Here is a 27,532-nt window from a genome sequence, read left to right on the forward strand (position 1 = left end):
CAATAGCAACGCTATTAGATACTGGTACCTACCACTATTAAAAAGAATTAAACTATTCACAAATAATTATATAAGATTTAATATTTAATTATACTAAAATTTCAATAAATAATGCTAAAAAATATTGGAAGAAATTAAAAAATATCTATTTTTTTATACTTTAATTAAATTTATCTATTAAATGAAATTTAATTCAAATATATATCTTTTTTATGAGTATTGTGCCTAAATTATTTTTACACCCTCACATATAGTGATAGGAGTAAAATTAGGGGAAACTTATCAAAATACTAGAATTTAGATTAATTTTTACAAAAATACTCTCACACGGAAATCTTTTTAAAAATATTGTATTTTTATAAAGCAACAGTAGAATACAAAATAGAATAACTAAAAAGAAACAACTAAAAAATAACAGTAGAACAACAGTGGAACAACTAAAAAATAGCAATAGAACAACCGTGGAACAACTAAAAAATAGCAATAGAACAACAGTGAAAACTTAACACAGTACATAGTATAAAACTTACACAGTATTTTTTTTTAAAAAAAAAAAAAAAACACAATATTTTTGAAAAACAATTCTGCCCAGCAGTGTAAAAGTAAAAAAATTAAAAATTTAAGTATGTTATGTGAATGATTGAAAAAAAATATATATAATAGATTTTGAAAGAAAAAATAAAAATTAAAAGCATTAATTTAAAAATTATATATAGTGTAAGTTGCTCGAAAATATTATGTAATTTTTAACATTTGTCTTTTAAAGTAAAATAAAACCAGTTCCTTGTTAAAAAAGAAAAAGAAAAAAACGCTTACAAAATTAAGGGTGCAAATATTGTTATTCAATTCAAGGGTCTTTCCACTCTTACCAAAATTTTATACTGTTCACACACGTAAAATTGTAGATACAATTAACACCTGTGAATGTGATACTAATACATACATTACATATATATTACACGCTTCATAAATATCGATATTATAGTTATTACACGTGGTCCATTTCTTCTAAATGTAAGACCTTTTATTTTAGATTTTTCTTTTTTATTTTGGTCAACTTCTTTTTATTATTCTCTTTTTCTTTCTTTCAATAAAATACACCTCCTTTTATTATAAAAAAAAAGTACCTTCATAGTCTCTTTCGTTTGTAAACCCAAACCCAAAACCCCCACTATAAATACAAACCCCAAAACCTCTTCAAAAACCCACACAATCACACAACAAATCCAAACCATTCTCTATTATTCCAATTATTTTTTCTCTGTCCCCAATTTCATACACCAATTATTAATTAAGAGGCATTAATTAATTCAGTATGGTTTTGTCCAAAGTTTTTTCTGAGTCCAATGACTCCATTCACTCCACCTTTGCATCTCGCTACGTCCGAGACTCTGCTGCTAAGTAAGATTAATAAATACATATATACATTTCTATAATACTATATGTTTTTTATATTTAATTAATTAAAATATTTATTTATTTATAGGTATGAGATACCTGAGAATTCGACACCAAAGGAAGTGGCGTATCAGATGATAAACGATGAGTTAATGCTTGATGGAAAGCCAAGGCTGAATTTGGCTTCCTTTGTCACCACTTGGATGGAGCCTGAGTGTGATAAGCTTGTTATGGACTCAATGAACAAGAACTACGTCGACATGGATGAGTACCCTGTTACCACTGAACTCCAGGTATATTCATCTTTCCTTTTTAATTATTAATTCTTTTGAAACAAAACAAAAGAAAAAACCAACCCACTACTTTTGGGATTTCTTATTTATTCTTTAATTTTGTCTATGCTTTTGTTATTACGTTAATTGTTTTACAGAGTATTTCTTCTTTTACGTACCAAAATAAATAAACTTATTAATAACGCGTTTGCCATATTTGACCAATGAAAAACCTTGGGTTCCAAAATAATAAGGCTAAAAAAGCATAACAATAGGAGTTGTGTTTTTTTTTTTTTTTTTTTTTTTTTTTAATTTAAAATAGGGAAATTTTATTTACACCCCAAAAATTCTTAAGTACACCCCATTTTAATAATTTTTATTTTATATAAAATTTATATCTTTAATTGTACTAAGTATTTTTAACTTTTTTCTTTCAATTTATATTCTTAAAAAATATACCTATCAAACAAAATTAAATTATATTTTAAAAATAATGACAAAAAAATTAAAATAAAAAATTATATGAAATTTTCTCAGAAAAAAATAAATAAATATTTACATGAGTTAGAAAAAATTATGAAAATGAAATCAAAATAAGTATTAAAATTAACATAAAATAATGTGAGGAAAAAATTTTAAAAAAATATTAAGAATAATTTTTAAAAATTATTTAAGTTTATATTTTTTTTAATAATGGGGTGTATTTATAATTTTATGGGGTGCAAATATAGCTCCCCTTTAAAATATTTTAATTTAATAGTACTTATTATATTATTTGCATTTGTCCCTCCTAAATTTTCATAAATGAATGTTTAGTGTATAAATTTAATTTATATTTTCTATATTATTATCTCAAAGTTATTCTTACCTTGCCACAGCTATGTAATTTGATTTTGTCATTATAAAAATGCACCTAAGTTTAATTAAATTAATTTGTTGATATTATAGAACCGATGCGTGAACATGATAGCACACCTGTTCCACGCTCCACTGGATGAAACAGAGGCTGCAGTGGGAGTTGGAACAGTGGGATCGTCTGAGGCGATAATGCTTGCGGGTCTTGCCTTTAAGAGAAAATGGCAAAACAAGCGCAAAGCTGAGGGTAAACCTTATGATAACCCCAACATTGTCACTGGTGCCAATGTCCAGGTAATTATTTATTAATAAAATTAATTATTAATTTATTAGTATTAACAAAATTAATTAATTTTTATGTATGTATGTATGTATGTATTTTTTTTAGGTATGTTGGGAGAAGTTTGCAAGGTACTTTGAAGTGGAATTGAAGGAAGTAAAGGTGAAAGAAGGGTATTACGTAATGGACCCAGTCAAAGCTGTGGAAATGGTGGATGAAAACACTATCTGTGTTGCTGCTATTTTGGGTTCAACCTATAATGGTGAATTTGAAGATGTTAAACTCTTAAATGATCTCTTACTTGAAAAGAACAAACAAACTGGGTACGTTACTTTATATTTTATATAAAATTAATAATATAAGTACTGTAGAATATCTTCCCACAAATAATCTAAAATTATTATAAATTATGCAGTTGGGAGACCCCAATTCATGTGGATGCAGCAAGTGGTGGGTTTATAGCACCATTCCTTTACCCAGAATTGGAATGGGATTTCAGGCTACCATTGGTGAAGAGTATTAATGTGAGTGGGCATAAGTATGGGCTTGTCTACGCTGGAGTTGGGTGGGTCGTTTGGAGGACCCAACAGGACTTGCCTGAAGAACTTATTTTTCATATCAATTATCTTGGTGCTGACCAACCCACTTTCACCCTCAATTTCTCCAAAGGTAATTAAAATAATAAATAAAATTTCTTAATTATGACCAAACGTATCATTGTACTTATTCTGTGTTCTTTATCTTTGACAGGTTCAAGTCAAATTATTGCTCAATATTACCAACTAATCCGATTGGGCTTTGAGGTGAGAATATAGCTATTAATTAACAAATATATTTAAGTTATTGAGCAAGTCTACTACAGAGTGTTTCGATAAATTTCTTATTTATAAGAAGTTTTTTAATCTAAATTTTTTTCATAATCATAACGTTAAATAATTATTTAGAAAATTTTTAGAAAATTTTGAATAGTTTAATATGTGAAAAATAAAATTTACATATGTTATTACATGTTTTTTTTTACGAGTAATAAGTAACTGTTTAAATTTTATTTTCGACACTGTAAACTATTTTAAATTTTTAAAAAATTTCAAATTGTCTTAAATAGTAACAACTTATGTGATTATAGAAAAAAAAAATAAATTAAAAAACTCTCGTAATTATTTAAATAAATAAGAGTCTACCAGAACAATTTAGAGGTATAATACTATTTCTGTGCTTAATTATCAAATATTTATTTTATTCGATATTAATGGTATTAGATTTTTTTTTTTATTTTGTTAGTCATTTAAATACAATATATTTAAAAAAAAAAAAAAAAAAACAGGGTTATATAAAAAAATATTAGTGCTGTAACATGGCATACAATACAAGTGCAAAATATACTACTGTAACATCATAGATTTAATTAATTTGGATTTTGTTACATTTATTTTCAGGGTTACCGTAACATTATGGAAAATTGTCACAAAAACGCTATGGTGCTAAAACAAGGGCTAGAAAAAACAGGTCGTTTTGAAATTCTATCAAAAGACATAGGAGTTCCTGTTGTGGCATTCTCTCTCAAAGACAGGAGCCGCCACGACGAGTTCGAGGTCTCGGAGCTACTCCGTCGCTTCGGGTGGATTGTCCCGGCCTACACGATGCCAGCTGACGCTCGTCACGTCAGCTTGCTTCGTGTAGTGATAAGGGAAGACTTCTCGCGCACCCTTGCTGAGCGTCTGGTGATCGACATCAGCAAGGTGTTGCAAGAGCTTGACAAGCTTCCTGCCAAGAATGGCAAAAGCAGTACTAGTGATGATGAAGTTGATGTGACCAAAAAGAGAGAAGATGAGATTAAGAGGAACATTGCTACTCATTGGAGGAACATTGTCATGGCTAAGAAGGCTGATAAGATAATGCTCTCATGCAGTTAATTACCCTTAATTATATAAGGTGTTCTTAATTAATAACCATTTAATTTTGCATGTAGTAGTACAATATTATTATTAACTACACATTTATTCAAAGGGTTTTTATTTTTGTATTTGTGGAGATTGAGTCTTGACAATGCTCTTTCTCTCTTGGCATCAATTACAATGTGTGTTTGTTCTCAATGTTGTGTACCAACCATACTAAACATTTTTTTTTTGTTCTTGTATAATTAAATTAAAAATTAATAAATTTGTCTTGTTATTTGATCGTGTTTAATATTATTTATATTTCTCATTTTTATGATCGGTATGTTAGAATGTAAGAATGTGGATCAGGAAGTAGAATGTGGTGTGTGTAATAAGGTGCATGCAATTTTACTATTAGTGGTGAGTGAAGTAATTTTTGTTTATAATCGCACCAAACATAATTTTTAAATCTATTTTTATATAGTATTCTTATTATTTTATTGTTATTTGTATATTATTTTATTATATCATTTAGTTGTTATTTTTCTATTATTTTTATATAGTCTTTTTATTGTTTTTGTATTATTTTTATAAACACTGTAAAATGTAAAAAAATATCTTTCTACATAAAACAGTAAATTATTTAATATGTAAATTTCCCAATTTTCATTGCATGAAGCTAATTTGTAAAACCAAAACTAATAGTCGTTAAGAGTACTCTTTTATTATTATTATTAATATTGATTTATTTGTCATTAGGTAGTTTTTATTTTGAGATGGTTTACATATAAAACAATCTCTATTTTAAGAAAATGGCAACCTAAAAGTAATGTACAGACTACAGAGTATAAAATATTTCTAACACATTAACGAAAAAAAGAGTGTCAATTACAAAACTGATAAAGTTGGCATTTAAAGGTCGTTTGAGGCCTTTTCTATTTGCTCATTCTTACAAGTTTTTACGTTGTGCCCCCTTTCGTGGCATCGTAGACATTTATTTTTGGTAGTTTTTCCATGACAGCCCTTATATCGTTTCTTCGGTGGTCGACCAATCGGACGTTTAGTTTGGGGAGGCAAAACTACTGTTCTTTGGATTTGTTCCGGAATATCCCAAACAAGTGGATCACCTAACGGGGAAACATATTCTTCGTATGTTGCCACGTAAGCTTCTTTCGTGTAGTAGTATGAGCAAAAATCATAACAATTCAAGGATTTGTTTGATATAGCACACATTGCATGTGAACAAGGCATTTCATCGTACTGAAAGCACTTACAAGTACATGTTCTTTTCTCCAAATCCACTGTATATGATCTATTACCGTCTTTCACTATAAAAGTGAGTTCACTTAATGTTTCAACCTGCATTTGGGATTAAAAAAAATTAATATTTACTAATATATTGTCAATTAAAAAAAATACTGATAATTGTTGAATAATATTACCTTCATTTTTAATGATTTTTCCCTTTTATAGCACAAGACATCTTCAGCCTTCTTAGCTAGGTGTGTATGTGTTGATAAAGACTTGTTCTTGTTTTCTGAATACCAATTTTGAACCAAACATCTTAGACACTCTAGCAATGTGGCAATTGTCAACTCTTGTACTTCATCAATGGAAGCATCTATAAACTCGACAATGTTGGAGGTCATTGTTGAATATCGTGTGTTGTTGATGAATACTCTTGTCCAGTTTTCGTAACCAACTTCATCACGCAAATAAGCTCGAATGCGATCATCAATTCCATCCAAATCATTCATATATTTTTCGAAATCATCCGCATTGTAAGCCCTGCATGCACCATTGAATGCATCTTTGACCTCATCACCACTTTTTCTGAATTTCTTTTTGATATTTTGTAGTAGATGATATGAGCATACACCATGCATCAAATTAGGGAAGATCTCCTTGGTTGCCTTTTCGATACTCTCATGTCTATTTGAAATGACACACTGCCCATCTCTTTCTCCATATGTTTCTTTCACTTTTGTTAGGAACCAATTCCATGAATTAGCATTTTCAGAGTCAACTACTGCAAACGCCAACGGAAAAATTCCTCTGTTTGCGTTTTGTGCACTCGCTGTTAACAAAATTTCGCCATATGTACATTGTGAAAATGTCCAGTCAACAAAAATAATTGGTGTGCAGTGATGCCAACCTTTTATGGATGATCCCATTGCAAAAAACAAATACTTGAATTTGTTTTCACTGTCCATTACTATGTCTGTTTTTGTTCCTGTAAATGAATTAATATTCCATTAAGAGTCATTTAGAGGTAATGCACACTGAAAAAACTATATTGTGACAAATAAAAAAAAGTGCTACCTGGATTGCATTTCTGAAGCATGTATAAAATGCCAGGTAGTTTGTGATATGACTCTTTTTGATTTTCCCTAGTAAGCTCCAATGCCTTTTGCTTTGCTCTCCAAGCTTTTTGATACGAAATCGATACACTATAATCTTCATTCATATCATCAACGATGTCGCTTGGTGTGTATACATTTTCCGAATCCAACAACTTTGTTTTGATGCAATCCCCAACTACCGTACTAGTTGCCTGGCGATGGCTCCCAACTACAACATTGTTCGACAAACATGTACGAGCCTTGTTGAATTTTCTAACCTTGTACATTTCAGTCTTCCTACATTTCGAAGCACGAAAGTACCAAGGACAATCATGATGTAAGCATACCAACACATAATCTTCTGAAGACGACCTCTTTACTCTATGTTGATGATTATTTCGAATTGAATACATACTCATTGTATTCACAAGAGTCCTTTTGTCCTGAAACATTTGATTAACCCTAATTGTGTTCTCCTCCTCATCAGGTAAGACTATGATATCAGGGGAACATTCATGTATATGATTATCATTTGTGTCATCATCATTTGACACATTTTCTTGCTCAACAACATATGAAGATGTTGGTAATAACTCTTCTTGATTATCTTTACCTTTGCCATCATCATCCCCACCACTACCACCACCAACAACAACAACAACATTTTGATCATCATTACCTCTAGAATTGCTACCACTAACACATACCATTTCAAGCCTTTCACTAGTAGTTTCCTTAATGGTAACTAAGAGGGGAAATAATGTCTCATCAACACATTTTTTTCTCAAGTGAATATAAAATTGTAAACTATTTTCATCTTTTATTCTCATGGGTGGGATTCCTTGCTTAGGTTGGAATTGAATTTCTAATTGGTGCTTATGATGGTCAATTTTGGTAGCATCATAAATCAATGTATTGAGGTGCTTGAAGGAACAACTTACTGGTATCAAAACTCCTGTCACTTCAAAATTCACAAAATTGCAACGATCTACCCAAGTTCCATTGTAGTAAACAAACACAATACTCGTATCCATTTTGACATTAACTGCACAAATCAAACAAACCAAAAAAAAAATGGTGTTATAATTGAAAAATAATATAAAACCATTTGTGTCTCAATTCTCATCATCTCTCCAGAACTCCATTCCCAATTGAGTCCAACCCTAACAATAGCTCCAATACCATGTGAATACGGAACAAATTTATAATTTTTGTTGTTGAGATTTTGCGAAACGTTGAATATTGAAGAAATTTGGGTTAGGTTTAAACTAAAGATTACCTGAGAAGCGAAGAAAGCCTTGTAATTGAGGAGAGAGTGGGAGAAGGAGACGCAGGCGGGGTCTCGCTGAAGGTCGCCGACGAGGGCGGAGCAGAGGGAAGGGTCGGAGAAGGGTTGAGCAAGTTGCTTAGATTCTTTGTTTTTGGAATGGAGTTTGTTTGGGTATAGAAAAAAAGAAAGAAAGAAAAAGAAATGGATTCTGGAGAGACTAATATGGATAAATGATTCCACTTCAAGTCTTTAATGGCATGTTTTTGTAAAGTAATCAATCCTTGCATTTCTTTACTTACATTATTTACTTTTGTATTAACATTTTAGTAATTAAATAAATACTATGTTAGGTTTTTTTTAAAAAAAAAAAATACAAATTATATTGAATCAAGCATTTAGAGTTGATAATATAATTAAATACATACTCATAATTTTTTTTTAATAAATGACACTAAATATAGCATTTATTTAAGAAAAATTACTTCATATATTATTTTTTTAATTTTTTTTTCAAATTTTCAGTTTGGGTTTCTAAAATAGTTGCACCGCTAGTTGCAATAGGGGTTTCTATAAGATTTTTTGTTGCAATATAAGTTGTAGCGCTAGTTACAATACGGGTTTTAATTTCGTAAAAATATAAAAAAAAAAAAAAAATTATTTTAAAGTGTAAAAATAAAAAAACTCCTTTATTTAATTGCCAAAGTCTGTCATAGATTAAATCTTAGTAGCTAATGAATGTACTATAAACGTCATAAATTAGTAAAACATGATCAATGACAAACACACAATTTTGTTTTTTTTCTTTTGATTAATCACACCAAACATATAAATATAAGAGGAAATTACATTCTATACCCTTTTTATATTGTCCTCTTTTTTAAATTCTATCATTTTTACCTCTTTTTTTAAATATTGTACCAATTTTGCCCATGTCACTTCAAGATACTCTCCATGTGACTCCCTTATATCAGGGTATTTTGGGTACAATACATATAAAAAGATGTATGTTTTAATTAAATATAAAATTAGAGGTAAATTTAATTAATTGATTAATAAAAGTGGTATTTTTCAACTTACCCCAACATATAAACCGAAAAGCAAACGGGGCATACATATTTGATAACAACTTACTATCGGACCTTGGGCTTGCTAGTATATCTGACTTGACATATTGCTTTGGGCCTAGACGGGCTTAAGGTTGTGGGTTTAGTAGTCAGCTTGATTAGATAACCCAACGTCACCTTTATATTGTTGAAGAAATTACACTCTATACCCTTTTTATATTGTCCTCTTTTATTTTTACCTTCTTTTTTAAAATCTATCATTTTTACCTCTTTTTTTTAAACATTGTACCAATTTTGCCCCTATCACTTCAAGATACTCTCCATGTGATTCTTTTATGTAAGGGTATTTTAGGTACAATACATATAAAAAGAGGTATATTTCAAATAAACATAAAATTAGAGGTAAATTTGATTAATTGATGAATAAAAGAGGCATTTTTCAACTTACCCCTATATTGTTTTACTTATTTGCTTTCCTATTAGAAATATTTATGGGCTATTTACAAAAATATGGGAAAAGAAATTAAAGTTTTGATAAATATGGCATGCAAACTTAATTGCATTAAATATGGCATTTTTTCAAAAAAAAACTTTAAAATATGGGAAAATTTTTATAAATAAAAAAGAATGCCATAAAAAACTATAAAATTATGATTCATTTTTTATCATATAAAATAACTAGTTATTTACATAAATACTGTAACTATATAAAAAAAAAATTAACAAAAAAAAAAAAAACTATAAAAGCTAAAACAATAGTAATATAATTTTGTTAAGACAATAAATTAAGACAACAGTTTATTCTAAGCAATAAAATTTACATATTTTTAATAAGCTCAAAAACTTATCATCAACCCACTATCAAAACTAATACTAACACAATACTAATATTAAAACCAGTTAAAAACTTCTCAAAAACTCCAATACTAGACCATCAACACACTACAACAACATTCAATATCCACTAAAGAATAATATTAGCCACAAAAGAAGTAGAAAATATATAGAATGAGAGTAAATTGCTAGAGTTGTTATCTTGATGAAAAAAACCAGTTATGTTATGGATGCCAAAAATTATAAATAAATTTTACATGCTTATATTCTAGATATTGTATGGAATATTGAACAAATCAAATACAATACCAAAATAAAATTAGTTAAAAACTTCCTCCAAGATTTAATCATCAACCCAGTACATTATCCAAAATAGTCATTATCTACTAGAATAAAATATTAACCGCAAAAAGAGTAGAAAATAAAATGAGAATATTCGCTGAAGTTATTATCGTTGTCAGATTATTGTTAAAAAATTTGTTGAAGTTGTCTTCATAACTAGAAAGTCACCATTGTTAGAAATTGGAGTTGTCATCGGTGTTAGACGTTGGAATTTGATACACTGAAACCAGTTACAATAATCAGCTAGTTAAAACTATAATTGAGAAACCACTTATTTAAACCAACCGAATCAAAAACTAAAATATTAGAGGCAGTTATATAAAACAACAAAAGTAATAACTAAATAGGGAAACCAGTTACCAATGCAACCTAAAACAATCAAAAGATAAATTAAAATATAAAAACTAGTTTTCTTAAAAAAAAAAACAAAACAAAACAAAAAAAAAACTAACAATTAAATTGCAGAAACCAGTTATATTAGATAAATTGAAACATAAAAACTAGTTCTTAAAAAAAATAACAATTAAATTGCAGAAACAAGTTATATTAGATAAATTGAAACATAAAAACTAGTTCTTAGAAAAAAAAAATAACAATCAAACTGCAGAAACCAGTTACATTAGATAGCTAATTAAACAAAACTAACAATTAATATAGAAACAAAAACATAAGAAGTCTAAAACAATAAAATGATATATTGAAACACGAAATAGCTAATCAATTAAAAAAATTAAAACATATCACAAGATAATTCTTAACATATAAATAAATTTAAATTATTGAAACTAGTTATGTTAAACAACCAATTAAAAAGTGACACAGAAAAATTAGTTACATAAAATAAGTACATTACGTAAATCTGACACAGTAAAACCAGTTTTCTAAAATAACAAAAGAAAAAATGAAACTTAAACCTCAATTACGTAAAATAACATACCAACAATTAAACACAGAAATTAGTTATTTAGTACAACCAACTAAAAAATTGAACATTCACGAGAAGATAAATTAAAACAAATTAATATATTTTAAAAAAAATGCATACCAAAGATGAATCCTTAAAATTTGGATCATATTTCTTTTTTTTCTTGTGAATAACTTTCCTAAGAATTTTAATTTTAATTAGAGGAAGTTTCTTCTCAGAATCAACACTTGAATCTTTAGCAACATCTTTCATTGTATCCTTATTAGAGGAATCATATTCCATTTGAACAAAAGACAAAAAATAAACTAAAACCAGTTTCATCTTACAACAACAATTAATATTATACAAAACCCAACAAAAATGAGTTTTGTCACACAAAATAATGAAGTGTGAGAACCAGTTTCGAGCCTAGAAATAAAATAATAAAAAAAAAAAACATAAAATAAAAATGTACAATAACATCAAAAAAAATGGAACAACCCCATTACATAACCCTTAAAATCTGTGAAACCAATGTCAAATTTGTAAAGCATGTGAAACCCATTTGTGAACCATGTGAAACCAGTTTCGACCATATGAAAAATCATAACAAAAACATAAATGATAAACAATAAAAGTTAACTGAAACTAATTTCATTAGAAACCAAATGAGAAAAAAAACTACACACACAAATACAAAAAAGAAAAAATATTGATCACAAATTAATATAATCAAAGCAACACACAATACACAACAATAATCTAAAAACAAAATATAGGTGTGAAAACAAGTTTTAAACCTCATTACAGAACCCTCAAAACCCGTGAAACAAGTTTCAAACTTGTGAACCTTGTGAAACCAGTTTTGACCCTATGAAAAATCATAGCAAAACTTGTGAAATTATAACAAAACCAGTTTTTGCAATATCAACATAATAGATTTAAATCACTTAGCATAATGTCAATTAGGCCAAGGACCCTTAGAGCAGAAAAACTTAACCAGAGACAAGCAAACCAAACTAATAAATTTCACACAAGCAAACCAGCCCTCTGAAATACACAAACTAATAAATTTCACAACCAAAAACACAAACTCAGTATCTTTCTATCAAACAACATAAACAAACTTGTTCTTGTTGTTTTACAACCACAACTAAGCTATATAGTAATAATAGATTAATATAAAATTATGATTGATTATATAATTAACACAATCATAATATACAACCAAGTTAAAAGTTTGTTCTCTTACTTAGTTTTGCCCTACAAATAAGACCAAATTACAAATTGAAAATTGTTATTAGTTTTGCCCTACAAATAAGACCAAATTACAAATTGAAAACGTCATAACAATGACAACAAATTAAAACCAATGTATACACAATTAGTGTCAGGAAAATCTTAAATTTAAATCAATTCTATTCAATTCAACTGTGTTATCTCTATTTTTGCAGAAAAACTCAAAATTACAAACCCAATTAAACCCTTCAACATTTTCGAGCAACCAAACTATAAATTAAACAAAAATTGAAGAACAAGAAAGAAATGCATACTGTAGCAGTGTATCATACCATAAGATCACTGCAGTGTATCAAGCCCATCCATCTCCGATGAATCTTCTTTGCAAGAAACTAGTTTTTGAGGATAAAATGAAGAAATACAATACAATCTAAATATGACTTAAGTAATTATAATAGACCAATTTAGATAAAAACATACAAGTTTTTCAACCGTATTTTAGTTGTTAATTATTAAATTATAAAACACTTAAAAACATATCTAACTATATTATACTTGAATCTTTTCAATGTAATACCCAATTATCATGTAAAGACTAAAAATTAATATACCAAGTAACACAAACTATTATCATTATATATAAGATTCTGCCTAAATAATTTGTCTCTTATATTAACTATTTTATTACTATACTCAAAGTAAACATCATCGATCCATGAACTATTTTAGCCTGTGGAAATTGTTTAAAGAGAACTATTAACCCTAATAAATTAGAAACAAAAATGCATGTAATCGTGGGCATGAAATTAAATTAAAAAATGTTGGTTTGAAAATAGAGTATAATAAATTGATTGATGTAAATAAATTTTCAAAATCAATTACTCACTCAGTACTTGTGTTCTCTTCTTGAAGGGCAATTGCATAAGAGTTGATCAGTTGCTCACACCAAATACTTATGATATATCATTTTCATCTGCTTGATAGTGAGTTTCATAGTGAAAAGCTTGTAGAGAAGGCAAAAGGCAGTCGCAGTGGTCGAGAAGGGATTTGGTCACCGGAGATCGCATTGATCGGTGGTCACAGAGAGAGAAGAAAGGAGAGAGGCAGCGACTGAGCAGTGTGGCCTTCAGTTTCAGTCCGATTGAAGAGAGAGAGAGAGAGAGAGAGAGAGAGAGAGAGAGAGAGAGAGAGAGAGAGAGAGAGAGAGAGAGAGAGAGAGAGAGAGTAGCGTTTAGGGTTGAGATTGTAATTCTTTTTATATGGGATTTAAAAATTAAATTTATAAAAAAGTGGCAAAAAAAAATACCATAAAAAACCTTAAATTGGACAAATACCATATAAGGGTGGTAAAGTTAAAAAAGCCATATTTATCAAAGTTTTTTATAAAATCCCATAGGTGTAATTTTCACAATATTTATATATATATATATGTTCTTTCTTTAACATATATTAGATATTTATATACATACATATAAATATATATTTTGCCATAACAAAGTTTTTATAATACCATAAATTTTATGGTATTTTTAACAACTAATTTTTAGACTTTATTACATGAAAATTACATAACACTATGTAAACAAATTTAAATTTACAAATAAATAATTATATAGTAAAGGGTAAATACCACTTTAGACCTTGTGTTTTGCAAAAGTTACTAATTGGACCATCTGTTTTGTTAAATGATAAAATGGACATTTTATTTTCTAAAATGATACAAATAGGACCCTGAATTGAATTTTTATTAAAATAAAATTTAATTACAATATGAACTAAAAGTGCTATGACAAACTGTTTGTATTTTTTGTATCTGTTCGTATTAGGAATTGTCTTCAAGTTTGTTATATTAAAAAAAAAAAGTTGTCAAAAATTAAGCTCAGTGTCCTATTTTTATCATTTTGGAAAACAGAATGTCCATTTTGTCATTTAACGAAATACAGGGTCCAATCGATAACTTTTGCACAACACAGGGTTCAAAATAATATTAGAATAATTACATAAGGCACCATTTTTTGTAAAATATTTACATTTTTACGTTCAAAGAATGTTTTTTTAGATTTTTACGGTTTTCCAAAAAATAACACGAAAACAACATAAAATCAACAAGAAAACAACATAAAAGTAACATGAAAATAACATCAAAATAACAACAAAAAATAACATACATATAACAAAAAATTAACAACAAATGAACAAAATTTTAACATAAAAATACCGTATTTTAAGTAAATAAAATCAAAAAATCGTAAAAATATTTAAAATTTCGTGAAACCGTATTTTTGTTATTTTTTTTTTTTGTTGTTTTTGTGCATTTGTGAAATTATACCCTATAGTAAAATAAGAGTTTAAAAAAATATGGCCCAATAAATAATTTGTGTCGTGTTTGCATTGGGCTTGAGCCCAATATTGACCTCTCCATGTCCTACAAAAACTTCCATGAACAATATAGCAACGTACGTTAACTGTAGTGAACAAATACAAAAATTAATATTCAGCCAAAAAAAAACACAAATTAATGACTTCATGGTGTGTCATTTTAGATGTTATCAAATTATTATATGAAACCAACTGATAGAGAAACATTTCTGAGTCACCTTGTTGTGAGAGTGGAGAGATATATAATAATTATAATTTATAAGAATAATAATAATAATAATAATATATCATAATTTGATATATCTAATTAATTTCATGATTTATTGAATGATGAATTTATGACGAAAGGCTTTGTAGGCTACTATTAAAAATATGAAAAGAACTCTTCCTGTTGTGAATCGTTTTAAATAATTACTTTTTAAACTTAATAAATTATATTGTTTACATTAATGTGAATAGCCTTGTACATTCCATACAAATCCATATTATTAATTGTCTTAGTTTTGTCTTTTTATATAGATCTCTCCACCAATATTTAAATCAGTTTATACGCATTAAATATTAAAATTACAGCATTTTATTAAAATACATATTTACGTGGTAAAATCACTTTAACCGATTATTTTTATTTAAAATAAGTTTCACTTATTAAAATGTCAAAAGTGACTTGTATGTCACATTTATGTGTGAATTGTATTTACGCATTATTGTTTGTTTTATTATATCGTTATTTATTTTATACATAATTATGTTAAGAACAAACATAGTACGTAGATGAATTTTATGTACTATTATAACTATATGCACAGCATGACACGTTGCATATATATCTATATACGTCCTTTTAAAACACCATTATAGTATTTGTTCAAAAAAAAAAATAATAAATAAATAAATAAAACACCATTATAGGACAATTCTAAGCGTGCCAATAACAATTCTTATGTTCACACTGCACCTACCAACAAAATAGCCAATAACCTATCTTCTTTATTTTTTTAAAAAAACTAAAAACTCTAAATATGTCGAAGCATAGAACATCCTAGATTGAAAAACAAAAAAACACTCTTAAAAAGTCACTTTAATTGTGAACCAAAATCCAAATATACTCTCACAAAGTTTTCATAGTTAATTTATTAAAACTCACTCTATAATCAATCACCACCGTTAGGGCAATAAAGGGAACCAAAATCATTACACCTTTGAATAAACAATATCATCACAAACACCTTATATTCCTTCCACGTATATTTCCACAACCACCCCACTACTTCAAAAAATCCCTACCTTCTTCAACATTTCAAGTACTTATAATTCTACCTCTATATATAAATAGAGATCCCAATTCATCTAAATGTACTACTACTACAACTAATAGTGTTAATACATAGACAAACACACCAAAAAATACTACTTTACCATACCAACATATTATGGCCTCCAACACCAATAAGGCTTGGTTGGTACTTATGTTGTTGGTTGTGTCAAATGTGTTTCTATGGGATGTTGAGGCAGCTGGGGAGTGTGGTCGGACCCCGATAAGGTCAGCTGCGGCGAGTATGAGCCCGTGTCTTGGGGCGGCGAAGAATGTCAAGGCTAAAGTTCCGCCAGCTTGCTGTGCCAAAGTTGGAGCGTTGATAAAGAGTGCTCCTAAGTGTCTTTGTGCTGTTTTGCTCTCTCCTTTGGCTAAGCAAGCTGGGATTAACCCGGGAATTGCTATTACCATCCCCAAGCGATGCAACATTAAGAACCGATCAGCAGGAAAGAAGTGTGGAAGTGAGTATAAATTTATATACATATATTATAATTATTACTCTAATAATTGGCAAGATTTATTTCATTTGTAAATGTTAATTCATACTTTGATCATTTATTTGATAATTTATTAAGAATGGAAAAAATCATAATTAATTTAATTTTATATTGAAAGATGGTTTTGGGGGCGCTTTTTTGCGCCAGCAAAAATCTCTATTGTAAATGGAAAATTATGTCATTTTTTTTGGTTGATTTATTTATTTCAAATGGGTGTAGGTTCTATTTTCCACTATAAGATTTGAATTAAATATAATGGTGATTGTTGAGAATCATGGAGTTCCATCTCAAAATCAATTGGCAATAAGTGGAGTAGCCCATGTTCTTATATATGGCTCAATTCTCTACCATTTATTTCATGTGGGACAATGTCCACAATATTCTCCCTCAAGATGATGGCTATTTTTTTGCTCATCAATCTTGAACCGGATATGGCTCTGATACCATGTTGAGAATCATAGGGTTCTATCTCAAAACCAATTGGCAATGAGTGGAATAGCCCATGTTCTTATATATGGCTCAATTCTCTATCATTTATTTCATGTGGGACAATGTCCACAATAGTGATGGAGTAAATAATTTCATACAATATATTAAAAGAAATTGCAATTAATAATTTTATGAAGATTACGATATCATTTCGTCATATATATATATATTATTTTTTTTAAAAGAAAATAAAAAATCATTATAGATGTAATAGTGAAAGCTTGATATTGATATAAATATCATATGAAAACCTAATATATTTCTCATAATATTAAAGTATTTTTTTTTCATATAGTGGATGAGCCACATTCATTTTAAATAATTATCTATATTTTGACCTTTTCGTTTGCTTATTAAAAAGATACTATCTCATATATGTTTCTGAAATGGTTTTCCTTATTGTAAATTAATTAATTTTTAATTACAGCTAATAATTGAATAATCAATTATTATTTCACTAGTACTGATTCGAGTTTGCAAAATCTTTGACTCAGTCTTCATTTGTGGAATTTATTTATTTCAATTAGTATTTTGTCAAAGTTAATGATCATGAATTAAAAGTCCCTTTCAATGTATATAAAAAGTTATTTATATTAAATATAATAAAAAGTCTTTCCACTTAATTAAGATAAACATATTGGATCGAATTTTCTCACCATTAATACTTCAAAGTCTTAATACATAATCATTGGCATGACATACTTTATATTAAGATTAGAATATACATTGTTTTATTAAATTTATATATTTATTTTAGGGTAATAGAAAATATATATATAATCTAAACTCTAATTGTAATTTTTTTTTTAATTTTCTGCAGAGTTCACTGTTCCATGAGAAGTAAACGATGACTGGTGTCAATGCATATATATAAGTATAAGGGAATGTCAAATAAGATCGAGATCTTCATAAATAAATTTTCATATATAAAATATGTTATGTTATATGATATATTTAATGTACCAACTTCTTTCTATATATACTCATTTTTATTACTATTAATGAGTGAGTTTGTATTGACCATTATTATTATTATGGTGTTTATTTTAATTTAAGCGAATAATTACCTCAATAATCTTCCTTTTCCCTTTAAATTAAGTATTACAGCCGATTTAATTATCTTGAATTAAATAGAATAATTGCAGAGAAAGCTCAAAGTATTTGAGGGAATAATTACATAAGACACTATTTTTTGTAAAATATTTATATTTTTACGTTTAAAAAATGTTTTTTTACACTTTTACGGTTTTCCAAAAAATAACACGAAAACAACATAAAATCAACAAGAAAACAACATAAAAGTAACATGAAAATAACCTCAAAATAACAACAAAAAAACAACAAAAAATAACATACAGATAACAAAAAATTAACAACAAATGAAAAAAATTTCAACATAAAAAGACCGTATTTTATGTAAATAAAATCAAAAAAATCGTAAAAAATTTTAAAATTCCGTGAAACCGTATTTTTGTTGTTTTTGTGCATTTGTGAAATTATCCCATAATTACATAAGGCACCATTTTTTGTAAAATATTTACATTTTTACGTTCAAAAAATGTTTTTTTTTTTTACATTTTTACAGTTTTCCAAAAAATAACACGAAAACAACATAAAAGTCACATGAAAATAACATCAAAAGAACAACAAAAAAACAACAAAAAATTAACAACAAATGAAAAAAATTTCAACATAAAAAGACCGTATTTTATGTAAATAAAATCAAAAAAATCGTAAAAATGTTTAAAATTCCGTGAAACCGTATTTTTGTTATTTTTTTGTTGTTTTTGTGCATTTGTGAAATTATCCCATCATATAAATATATATATATATATATATATTTATATATATATATGTTGGGTCCTGTTCTTTCAACTTGTCGGGCTACTTCACCTTGACTCCTACATTTGTATAATATTATGGGTAAATTGAAAAATACCTTTTTATTAATCAATTAATCAAATTTATTTTTATTTTTATATTTAGTTGAAACATACCTCTTTTCATATGTATTGTACCCAAAATACCCTGACATAAGAGAGTCACATGGAGAGTATCTTGAAGTGATAGGGACAAAATTGGTACAATGTTTAAAAAAAGAGGTAAAAATGATAGACGTTAAAAAAGAGAGTAAAATAAAAGAAGACAATATAAAAAGCATATAGAGTATAATTTCCTTATGATATTTGTCCGCTTTGGGCCTAAGCCTTCACGGTTTTATTTTTGGGCACCCTCCCAAAAGGCTTCATACTAATGGAGAAGGTGGAACACTTATATTCAAGACAATTCTTGTCTATTCTTCCAATGTGGGACTTGGGTTGATACCCCAACAATCCTCCCCTGTGGCCTCCCCTCCAGCGAAACCACCTTATGCCGCTATCACCAAGGGAACTCGCCGCCTGACCATCACCTTTGCCAGGAAGACTTTCGATACAGGTCCTAACACCGATCTCCATCTTGTACCGTCGTAATCATCAACGGGACATACCACCTGACTACCTCAATATTGAATAGACTTTCGATACAGGGCACCATATAGATCTTCAATTGCGAGGTTATCACATTGAGAGTTTCTTCCACACATCGCAAATGCAACTCATTAACCCAGCGCTCCTAAAGTTTTGGCTCTGATACCACTTGTTGGGTCCCGTTCTTTCACCTTGTTGGGCCACTACCTCGTATTGACTCCTATATTAGTATGATATTGTCCGCTTTGGACCTAAGCTCTCACAGTTTTGTCTTCCCAAAAGGCCTCATACTAATGAAGAAGGTGGAACACTTATATATTCCAAAACAACTCTTGTCTATTCTTTCAATGTAGGACTTAAATTGATACCCCAACAATATATAACCTATTAATTTATCATATCTGATCTTTCATCTTTATATCAAAATAAATTTTTCAGTAATATTTTGTTGATGAATAAACCATAATTAAATCATTAATTTGTCAAAATAATTTCATCTTATACATTTCTTTTTGAATTTTTACATAGAGTAAAAATTTGAAAAAAAATTATAAAAACATGTTAATACGTAGAAATTCTCATTTTTACTATTTGAACTTTTAATTTTATTTACAAGAAATACAGACTTCAGTGGTTGTTCAATATTTTTTTTCGATTGTTTACATATAGTTGGCATGAGAGTTTTCTCGTTATTTTTAATTATTTTATAATTTATTTATACATTATGATGTTAATTTCTCATTATTTGTTGGTTGTTTTCTTAATTTTTGCTTACAAAATTGAATTTTTATAATTTTAAAAGTTTAAAATCGTATTTTTGTAAAGAATAACTGGCGGCAAAATTCTTTTATGTTTTAATTTTTATATACTTAACTCGCCTTATCTTTTTTTAGTGACAAAACTCTCTTAAGTTTATTTTCCTTAAAAAAATTGAGACGTCAATTAAATATAACCATTAAATACAAATTGAATGATCACTGTGTACACATGTGTATACATGAAAGTAAATCTTCAAAGTCAATACAATAATAAGCTAGTTGGTATTTACAATAAAAAGTAGCTACCTTTAGTGACAAACTTTTAGTCACAATATAATTTTTTTGTGACTAAATATGACTTTAGTTATAACAAAAAGTTACTTGTGACTAAAACATAGTTTCTAAAAACAAATTGTCACTAATTTACTTTTATTCACAATAAGTATGTGATTAAAAGCACATTTAGTCACAATAAATTATAATTTTTGTGAGTAATACTTTTAGCCATAGACCTTTTAGTCATAACATAAAAATGATGATTTATAATTAGTCACATTTTTTTTTCTTTTATTAGTCACAAGTTTTGTTGTGACTAAAAATAAGATTTTTTGTAGTGTTTAACGGTGATATCCTGTTGACACCTCAAATTTGAAAAGAAAAACAAACATAAAGAAGTTTTGTCACAAATAAAAAAAAAATAGGGATATTGGCGGCTAAACCACCTGAACTTTACGGTTTGTAACATTTAACCACAAAAATCGAATTTTTGGCAGCTAAACTACCTAAACCCTAGTTCTGTTTTGCTCTGCACACCTCTGTCCAAAAATCACAGTTAAGTGCCACGGTGGACTGTCTTCGTGTACACACTTGTACACGTGGTAAATTTTTAGTGGTCCACATAATATTAGTTTTAAAAAATAATTATAAATATTTAAAAATTAAAAAATTAGAAATTTTTTTTTCCTTTTTACTTTTTTTAATTTTAAAAAATAAAAAAATTAATTTTTTTTTTACTTTTTTTATTCTTCTTTATTCTTTCTTCTTCTTTTTTAATTATAAATATAAAAGCATTTTGCTGCAAACAATCCTTTTGTAAAAACTTAACTCGTAAAATTATAAATAAAACATAATAAAAAAAAAATATTTTTGAAAAAAACCCAAATCTTTTTTCTTTAATAATAAGAAAAATATGATTAAAGTAGGGAAATTTACAAAAATACTGGAATTTGGGTTAACTTTTACAAAAATACTGTCACACGGAAATATTTTCAAAAATACTGTGTTTTTATAAAACACCAGTAAAACACAAAACAGAATAACTCAAAACAATTGTAGAACACCAGTAAAACACCAGTAGACACTAGTGAAAACTTAACACAGTATACTGCAGTATGAAACTTATAAAAAAACACAGTAAAAAAGTAAAAAATACTGCCTGGCAGTATTTTTGTAATAAAAAGACAAAAGTTAGTATACCATGTAAATATGTAAATTTCCCTTAAAGTATCTGACCGCTTTATGGTTGCTAAATCCAATTAGTGCATCTTAATATAAATAGCTCACTTAAGAGATAATTTGATGCATATTAATCGATATAAAGGAATATGCATCATTTGTAATTTTTATGGACTATAAATGCTAATAACACATGGGCTTGCTCGTAAAGTGAAGCCCAAACCTAAGTGGTCTGACGTTAATATGCAAAAAAAAATAAAATAAACAAACAGGATTTACAAAAATATTGGATTTTGGGAAAAAATTTACGATTTTACTATTATACAGAATTTTTACAAAAATATTGTCTAACAACTGTAAAATAATAAAAGAGAACAATTAAAACAACAGTAGAACAACTAAAAAACAACTGTAGAAAAACAGTAAAAACTTAACACAATACACTACAGTATAAAATATACACAGTATTTTTTTAAAAAATTCTGCCTCAGTAAAAAAGAAAAATGTAAGAAATTTTAGTATGTGTAAAACTCTCCAAAAAAAAAAAAATAATAATAAAAAAGAGTTTACAATAATATACATTTTTTCATCTAATTTATAATAATGACGTTACTATTATTATTGGCGTGCCATGTCAACTAAATCTAACGTTTCTGATATGTTTTTGACATTTTTTCAGTTTGTTTTTTTTTTGTTATTTTCATGCTTTTTCAAAAGTAACTTTTTGAAAATAATAGTGTTGATAAGAAACAAATTAGTTATTTATATAAAAATATTATTTTTATATCATATAATGAGATACATTTTAGTTACTCTCTAAAAACTTATTTATATACATTTTAGTAACTAATTAGTTATTTTTAAGTTAAATTATAGTATATTATAATTTAAAATACATTTAGATAACTTTAAAAAAATTCGAAACTAATGAGTTGTCATGTAATATAATAAGCTACTATTTTTATATACCAATTATTTTATATATCTTTTTATTATTTTAAAAACTAATTAGTTATCATATAATATAATAATAAAAATCGAATCGAAATAGCAAAACACAACCCTAATCACACTGCACCTATACCCAAGAAGGCAGGCGGGCCTCGCTGAAGAAAAAAAAAACTCTTGTAGTTATAAATTTAGGAACTAAATTAGATATAACATTAGTTACTTTATAGCTACTATAAGGGTTCGTATTAATTTCAAAATAAACAAAAAAATACATAAATAAATAAGAGTAAATACTATTTTGGATCTTGTGTTTTGCAAACGTTATCGACTGAATTTTCTATTTTGTTAAATGACAAAATTGATCTTATATTTTTTAAAATAGTAAAAATAGAACCCTGAGCTCAATTTTCAAAAAAAATATTTTTTAATATAATCAACTTTAAAATAATTTCTAACACGAACAAATACAGAAAATATAATAATTAGTTTTGTCATAACATCTCTAGATCAGATTATTATTAAGTTTTATTTTGACAAAAAATCAGTTCATGGTCCTATTTTTACAACTTTAGAAAATACAAGGTCTATTTTGTCATTTAACAAAACAGACAATTGATAACTTTTATAAAATACAAGGTCTAAAATAGTATCTATCCAATAAATAAATAAGGAGGACCATGTTAAGTTAAAATATATCATATATTTCTATTTATTTCAATGCTCTCCTATTCCAATTTCTAAACAATGTTAAGTTAAATATATATCATATATTTCTATTTATTTCAATGCTCTCCTATTCCAATTTCTAAACAAAATGAATATTTATTTATGTTCCTTAAAAACAAAATTGTTCAACATTTTGTTGAGCCAAAATATTAAATTAATGTAGCCATGAAAATGCGCAGAGTTTTATGCTTGTATTTATTAAATCTTAATTTGATTGTTTGGACTAGAGCAAATTTTTGTTTGTCTAGCTATATATGTTTAGGATATAATAATTTTATTAAATTAATTAAAGTCAAACACCTAAAGTTTCTAAACTTTTTTATTTATTAAAATGATTACACAAGATGCCAAGTATAAATTATTGTTAAATATGTGTAAATGTTGGAAATTTATAATTATAGTAGGGTTAGTAAATAACGATTTAGTACAACATGCTTTATATGAAATTACTTAAGTTTTATGTTTGATTAGTATTTTTTTTATCAATATAAACTAAACTATCTCCAACTACATGTAATTAAGTAATTGAAGCATGAATTACTTATATAAGATTGAAACATGAGTAATGTTTTTTTTTATTGCTCAAATTAATGATTATGAGTAATGTTTACACATACATTAACAATTATTGGACAACTTCCCTACGTCACATTTGTGTTTTTGCATGTTGAATAGTTATATTTATACATTGTAATTATTTATTAGAATAATATTAATTTATTAGGTTAAATAGAATTGTTCAAAACATGCTTAGTTTGACATACATGTATATAAAAAAAATAAAATACATGTACACAACAAATTATTTAAGTAAAAAAAAAACAAATTATTTAAAATAAATTTTTGATACTATATTTTTTTATATACTAATTATAAGATATCTTAAAACTACAAAATATACCCTCATAACAAAAATATTGCAATTATAATTATCAAGGCTAGAAACAATGCAGATCCATTTTATTTTTTAAAAAAAAGAAAGATAGAAAAAAAAATGTAGATACAACACAAAAACATGTATATGTATTACTTTAGATTTCTCCTAAATATTATTATGTATTTTTTTTTTATATATATATATATACTAGGTGATTGTTACGTGCCAAGCCACGTAGTGTTAGTTTTATTTAATATTTTAGTTTTTTATTTGAATTAATAATTAAAATAGTATAATTATTTGAACGATTTGTTTTATAAAAATAAAATATGTGTCAGTATATTTAGTAAGTAAAATATAGTTGTGTTATAATAATGTATGTTATTAATAGTAAAATGTACATTAATCTTCTAATTGAAAAAAGTTTTATTATCTCATTTCATATCTAATAATAGCTACACAACTATATATTTATAGACTTTCACATTCTTTGCAAATTACTAATAAGCACCAATAATATTTTCATATTCTAATATTCTTCAACCTTCTCCTCTTGGTGGTAAAATTAAAAATAAAACTAAAAATAAGCACAAACATATAAGGTAAATACTAATTACAGCCCATTTTATCTTTTTTTTTTATTATTATTTTAAGCCCAAGCCCAAAAATCTCTAAGCCAACACAATTAATATTCTTTTATATTATCTTTTCTAAATATTTTATCTATATTTTTCTTTTTTAAAAAATAAATAAAAAAATTATTAATATTCTCCCAAGATAGGCTTGTTAGAGAGATATGTGGCTAAGATGATTTTTTTAATTTAAAAAGAGATTATTAATATTTAAAAGATTATTTATTTAAAAGATTGTTTAATTTTTTGGTTTAATTATTGGGTTTATTTTTTAACGGGAGATCAAACCTAATCGTTAAATTTAACAGAATATTCTTTTATTTTTAAGTATATTCTGTTAAACCAAGAATGTTAAACCAGACATATTTCTTGTATTAAGGATAATTAATTGTCAAAAAGTGATCGATTAAAACTACATTATTAGATCACATGATTTTAAAAATTAATCACAAAAACTATAAACATATATATACAATAATAATAATAATAATAATAATAATAATAATAATAATAATAATAATAATAATAATTAGACTACGATTTGTCATACAATTTCAGGAGTCGTTCTATCAAGAGCAGTTAAAATTTGTAATTCAATTCAAATCATTCCCATTAAGCATTAATTGAATTGTTCCTTTATATATAAATGTATATATATATATTTATTATTCATAAGAAATGAATCCATAACAGCCGACATGGCCATGTAGTAGTAATCATTGAAACAATAACCACTACAATCGATTTTTTTTCTTTTATTGCATAAGCAAATGCATTTATCAAATAATTATGTTATGTGAATTAGTGGACCCAATGATAAAATTGAATTCAAATTCTATGAAACAAGTTTAATTAGTCTTAATGATGAGGATTTAATGATGCATTTAATTTTTAACATGAGTTCAAATCTTCCATTCACTCACTCTTAAGCCCACAAGTGTATATATTTATATATACAATTTGTACTCTTTTCATTTTTTTTAAAAAAGATTTTGGTAAGTATTATATTAAAGCCTAAAATATTTTGATAATTGGATAAATATTATATTTAATATGATTTTATATATAAAAAAAAAGGGATTTTTTCTATTTTAGATTAATATTACTTTAAATAAACATTTATACTACTAAAAGTAAAAATAAACATTTATATTATTTATTAATTTCAAATATACTATTTTTAAAGTTTGTTATTTACAAAAATACGGTAGAGAAACTCCCCCAAATGCGCAAGGAGAAGTGTGACACACATGTGGCTATGTGGCGCGAGTGAGACTCACACGCGAGTGAGGGACAAAGCCTTCAGAGTTGCCTGACGCTCACAAACTGTAGCGTCAGAACGCAGCAGTGGTTGCCACGTGGCAAATTCGGATAAAGTGAATTTCAACTGTAGGGCTTCTTTTCTCAGCGCAAAACAACTAAATAACATCACAAAAACAACTAGAAAACAACTTAACCATAACATATAAATCAATTTAAGTTTATCATATTATGCAAACAAAAATAAATTTATAAGACAAAAACTTCAAAAAATACAATACTGAAATAACTTAATAACAACGAATAAACAACACGATAACAATTATATTTTAATATAAAAATTAATTGAGCATCAACGCTTACGTTAACTTAAAAAATAAAATAAAAAAAACATATATATATATATACATTTATTTCTTTTAGTTGGTCAATATAAAATAATATTTTATTGGTCAAACAAAAATATAATTTGATATTACTTTTAATATTGTTTGACAACCTAAAAGAAACGTAAGAACAACATAAAATTAATTTTAATAAAACAAAAATAATTACAAATCACTTATACAAACACAACTAAAAAAATATCAAAAATAAACTAAAATATACAGCAAAATAACTTAAAACTAACTACAAAACAACTGGACAACCTCTCAAAATATGTCTGAAAAACTAAATATATACTCATATTTATTTTCTCTTTTAGACAACTCAATTACAATTGAGAAACAACTAGACAACAACACTACTTTAATATGTAAATTAACTAAATATCAATTTCAATAAATCAAAAACAACGACAAATTACTTATACAACACCATGATACAACAAAAAAATATAAAAAAAATAAATTAAAATATACATCAAAATAATTGCACAACAACTGAAAATAACCTACAAAACAACTAAATAACTACTCAAAAATATATCTAAAAAACTAAATATATACTCATTTTGTTTATCTTTTTTGGACTACTCAAGTATAATTAAAAAACAACTAGACAACAACACTGTTTTAATATGTAAATTAGCTAAATATCAATATAT

At 26.7% G+C, this 27,532-nt stretch overlaps 3 protein-coding genes across 3 annotated transcripts; 2 read left to right on the plus strand and 1 right to left on the minus strand.

The window, feature by feature from the left end:
• Positions 1-1,192: 1,192 nt before the first annotated feature.
• On the plus strand, positions 1,193-4,984 carry LOC115721715 (glutamate decarboxylase 4). The gene is made up of 7 exons (XM_030650786.2): positions 1,193-1,401; positions 1,487-1,691; positions 2,619-2,819; positions 2,914-3,128; positions 3,221-3,474; positions 3,556-3,608; positions 4,242-4,984. The coding sequence occupies exons 1-7, from the start codon at positions 1,316-1,318 to the stop codon at positions 4,716-4,718; spliced, it is 1,491 nt and encodes a 496-aa protein (XP_030506646.2). The 5' UTR covers positions 1,193-1,315; the 3' UTR covers positions 4,719-4,984.
• A 478-nt stretch (positions 4,985-5,462) lies between these two features.
• Positions 5,463-8,545, minus strand: LOC115723094 (uncharacterized). Its single transcript, XM_030652512.2, has 4 exons — positions 8,304-8,545; positions 7,005-8,069; positions 6,125-6,915; positions 5,463-6,041 (listed from the first exon to the last, which is right to left on the minus strand). Exons 2-4 carry the CDS (start codon positions 8,056-8,058, stop codon positions 5,595-5,597), a joined length of 2,292 nt encoding a protein of 763 aa, XP_030508372.2. The 5' UTR covers positions 8,059-8,069; positions 8,304-8,545; the 3' UTR covers positions 5,463-5,594.
• A 7,777-nt stretch (positions 8,546-16,322) lies between these two features.
• LOC115722891 (non-specific lipid transfer protein GPI-anchored 9) lies at positions 16,323-18,429 on the plus strand. The gene is made up of 2 exons (XM_030652247.2): positions 16,323-16,832; positions 18,178-18,429. The coding sequence occupies exons 1-2, from the start codon at positions 16,490-16,492 to the stop codon at positions 18,192-18,194; spliced, it is 360 nt and encodes a 119-aa protein (XP_030508107.2). The 5' UTR covers positions 16,323-16,489; the 3' UTR covers positions 18,195-18,429.
• The last annotated feature ends 9,103 nt before the right edge of the window (positions 18,430-27,532 follow it).

This window comes from Cannabis sativa, chromosome 9 (assembly GCF_029168945.1).
Source record: "Cannabis sativa cultivar Pink pepper isolate KNU-18-1 chromosome 9, ASM2916894v1, whole genome shotgun sequence".
NCBI lineage: Eukaryota > Viridiplantae > Streptophyta > Magnoliopsida > Rosales > Cannabaceae > Cannabis > Cannabis sativa.

Excerpts from the sequence above, each read along its gene's own strand:
- LOC115721715 (XM_030650786.2), top strand. The coding sequence starts at position 1,316 with ATGGTTTTGTCCAAAGTTTTTTCTGAGTCCAATGACTCCATTCACTCC. Across the intron at positions 1,402-1,486 it reads GTCCGAGACTCTGCTGCTAA|GTATGAGATACCTGAGAATT; the intron begins GTAAGATTAATA and ends ATTTATTTATAG. Across the intron at positions 3,475-3,555 it reads CACCCTCAATTTCTCCAAAG|GTTCAAGTCAAATTATTGCT; the intron begins GTAATTAAAATA and ends TATCTTTGACAG.
- LOC115723094 (XM_030652512.2), bottom strand. The coding sequence starts at position 8,058 with ATGGATACGAGTATTGTGTTTGTTTACTACAATGGAACTTGGGTAGAT. Across the intron at positions 6,916-7,004 it reads GCTTCAGAAATGCAATCCAG|GAACAAAAACAGACATAGTA; the intron begins GTAGCACTTTTT and ends ATTCATTTACAG. Across the intron at positions 6,042-6,124 it reads AAAAATCATTAAAAATGAAG|GTTGAAACATTAAGTGAACT; the intron begins GTAATATTATTC and ends TCCCAAATGCAG.
- LOC115722891 (XM_030652247.2), top strand. The coding sequence starts at position 16,490 with ATGGCCTCCAACACCAATAAGGCTTGGTTGGTACTTATGTTGTTGGTT.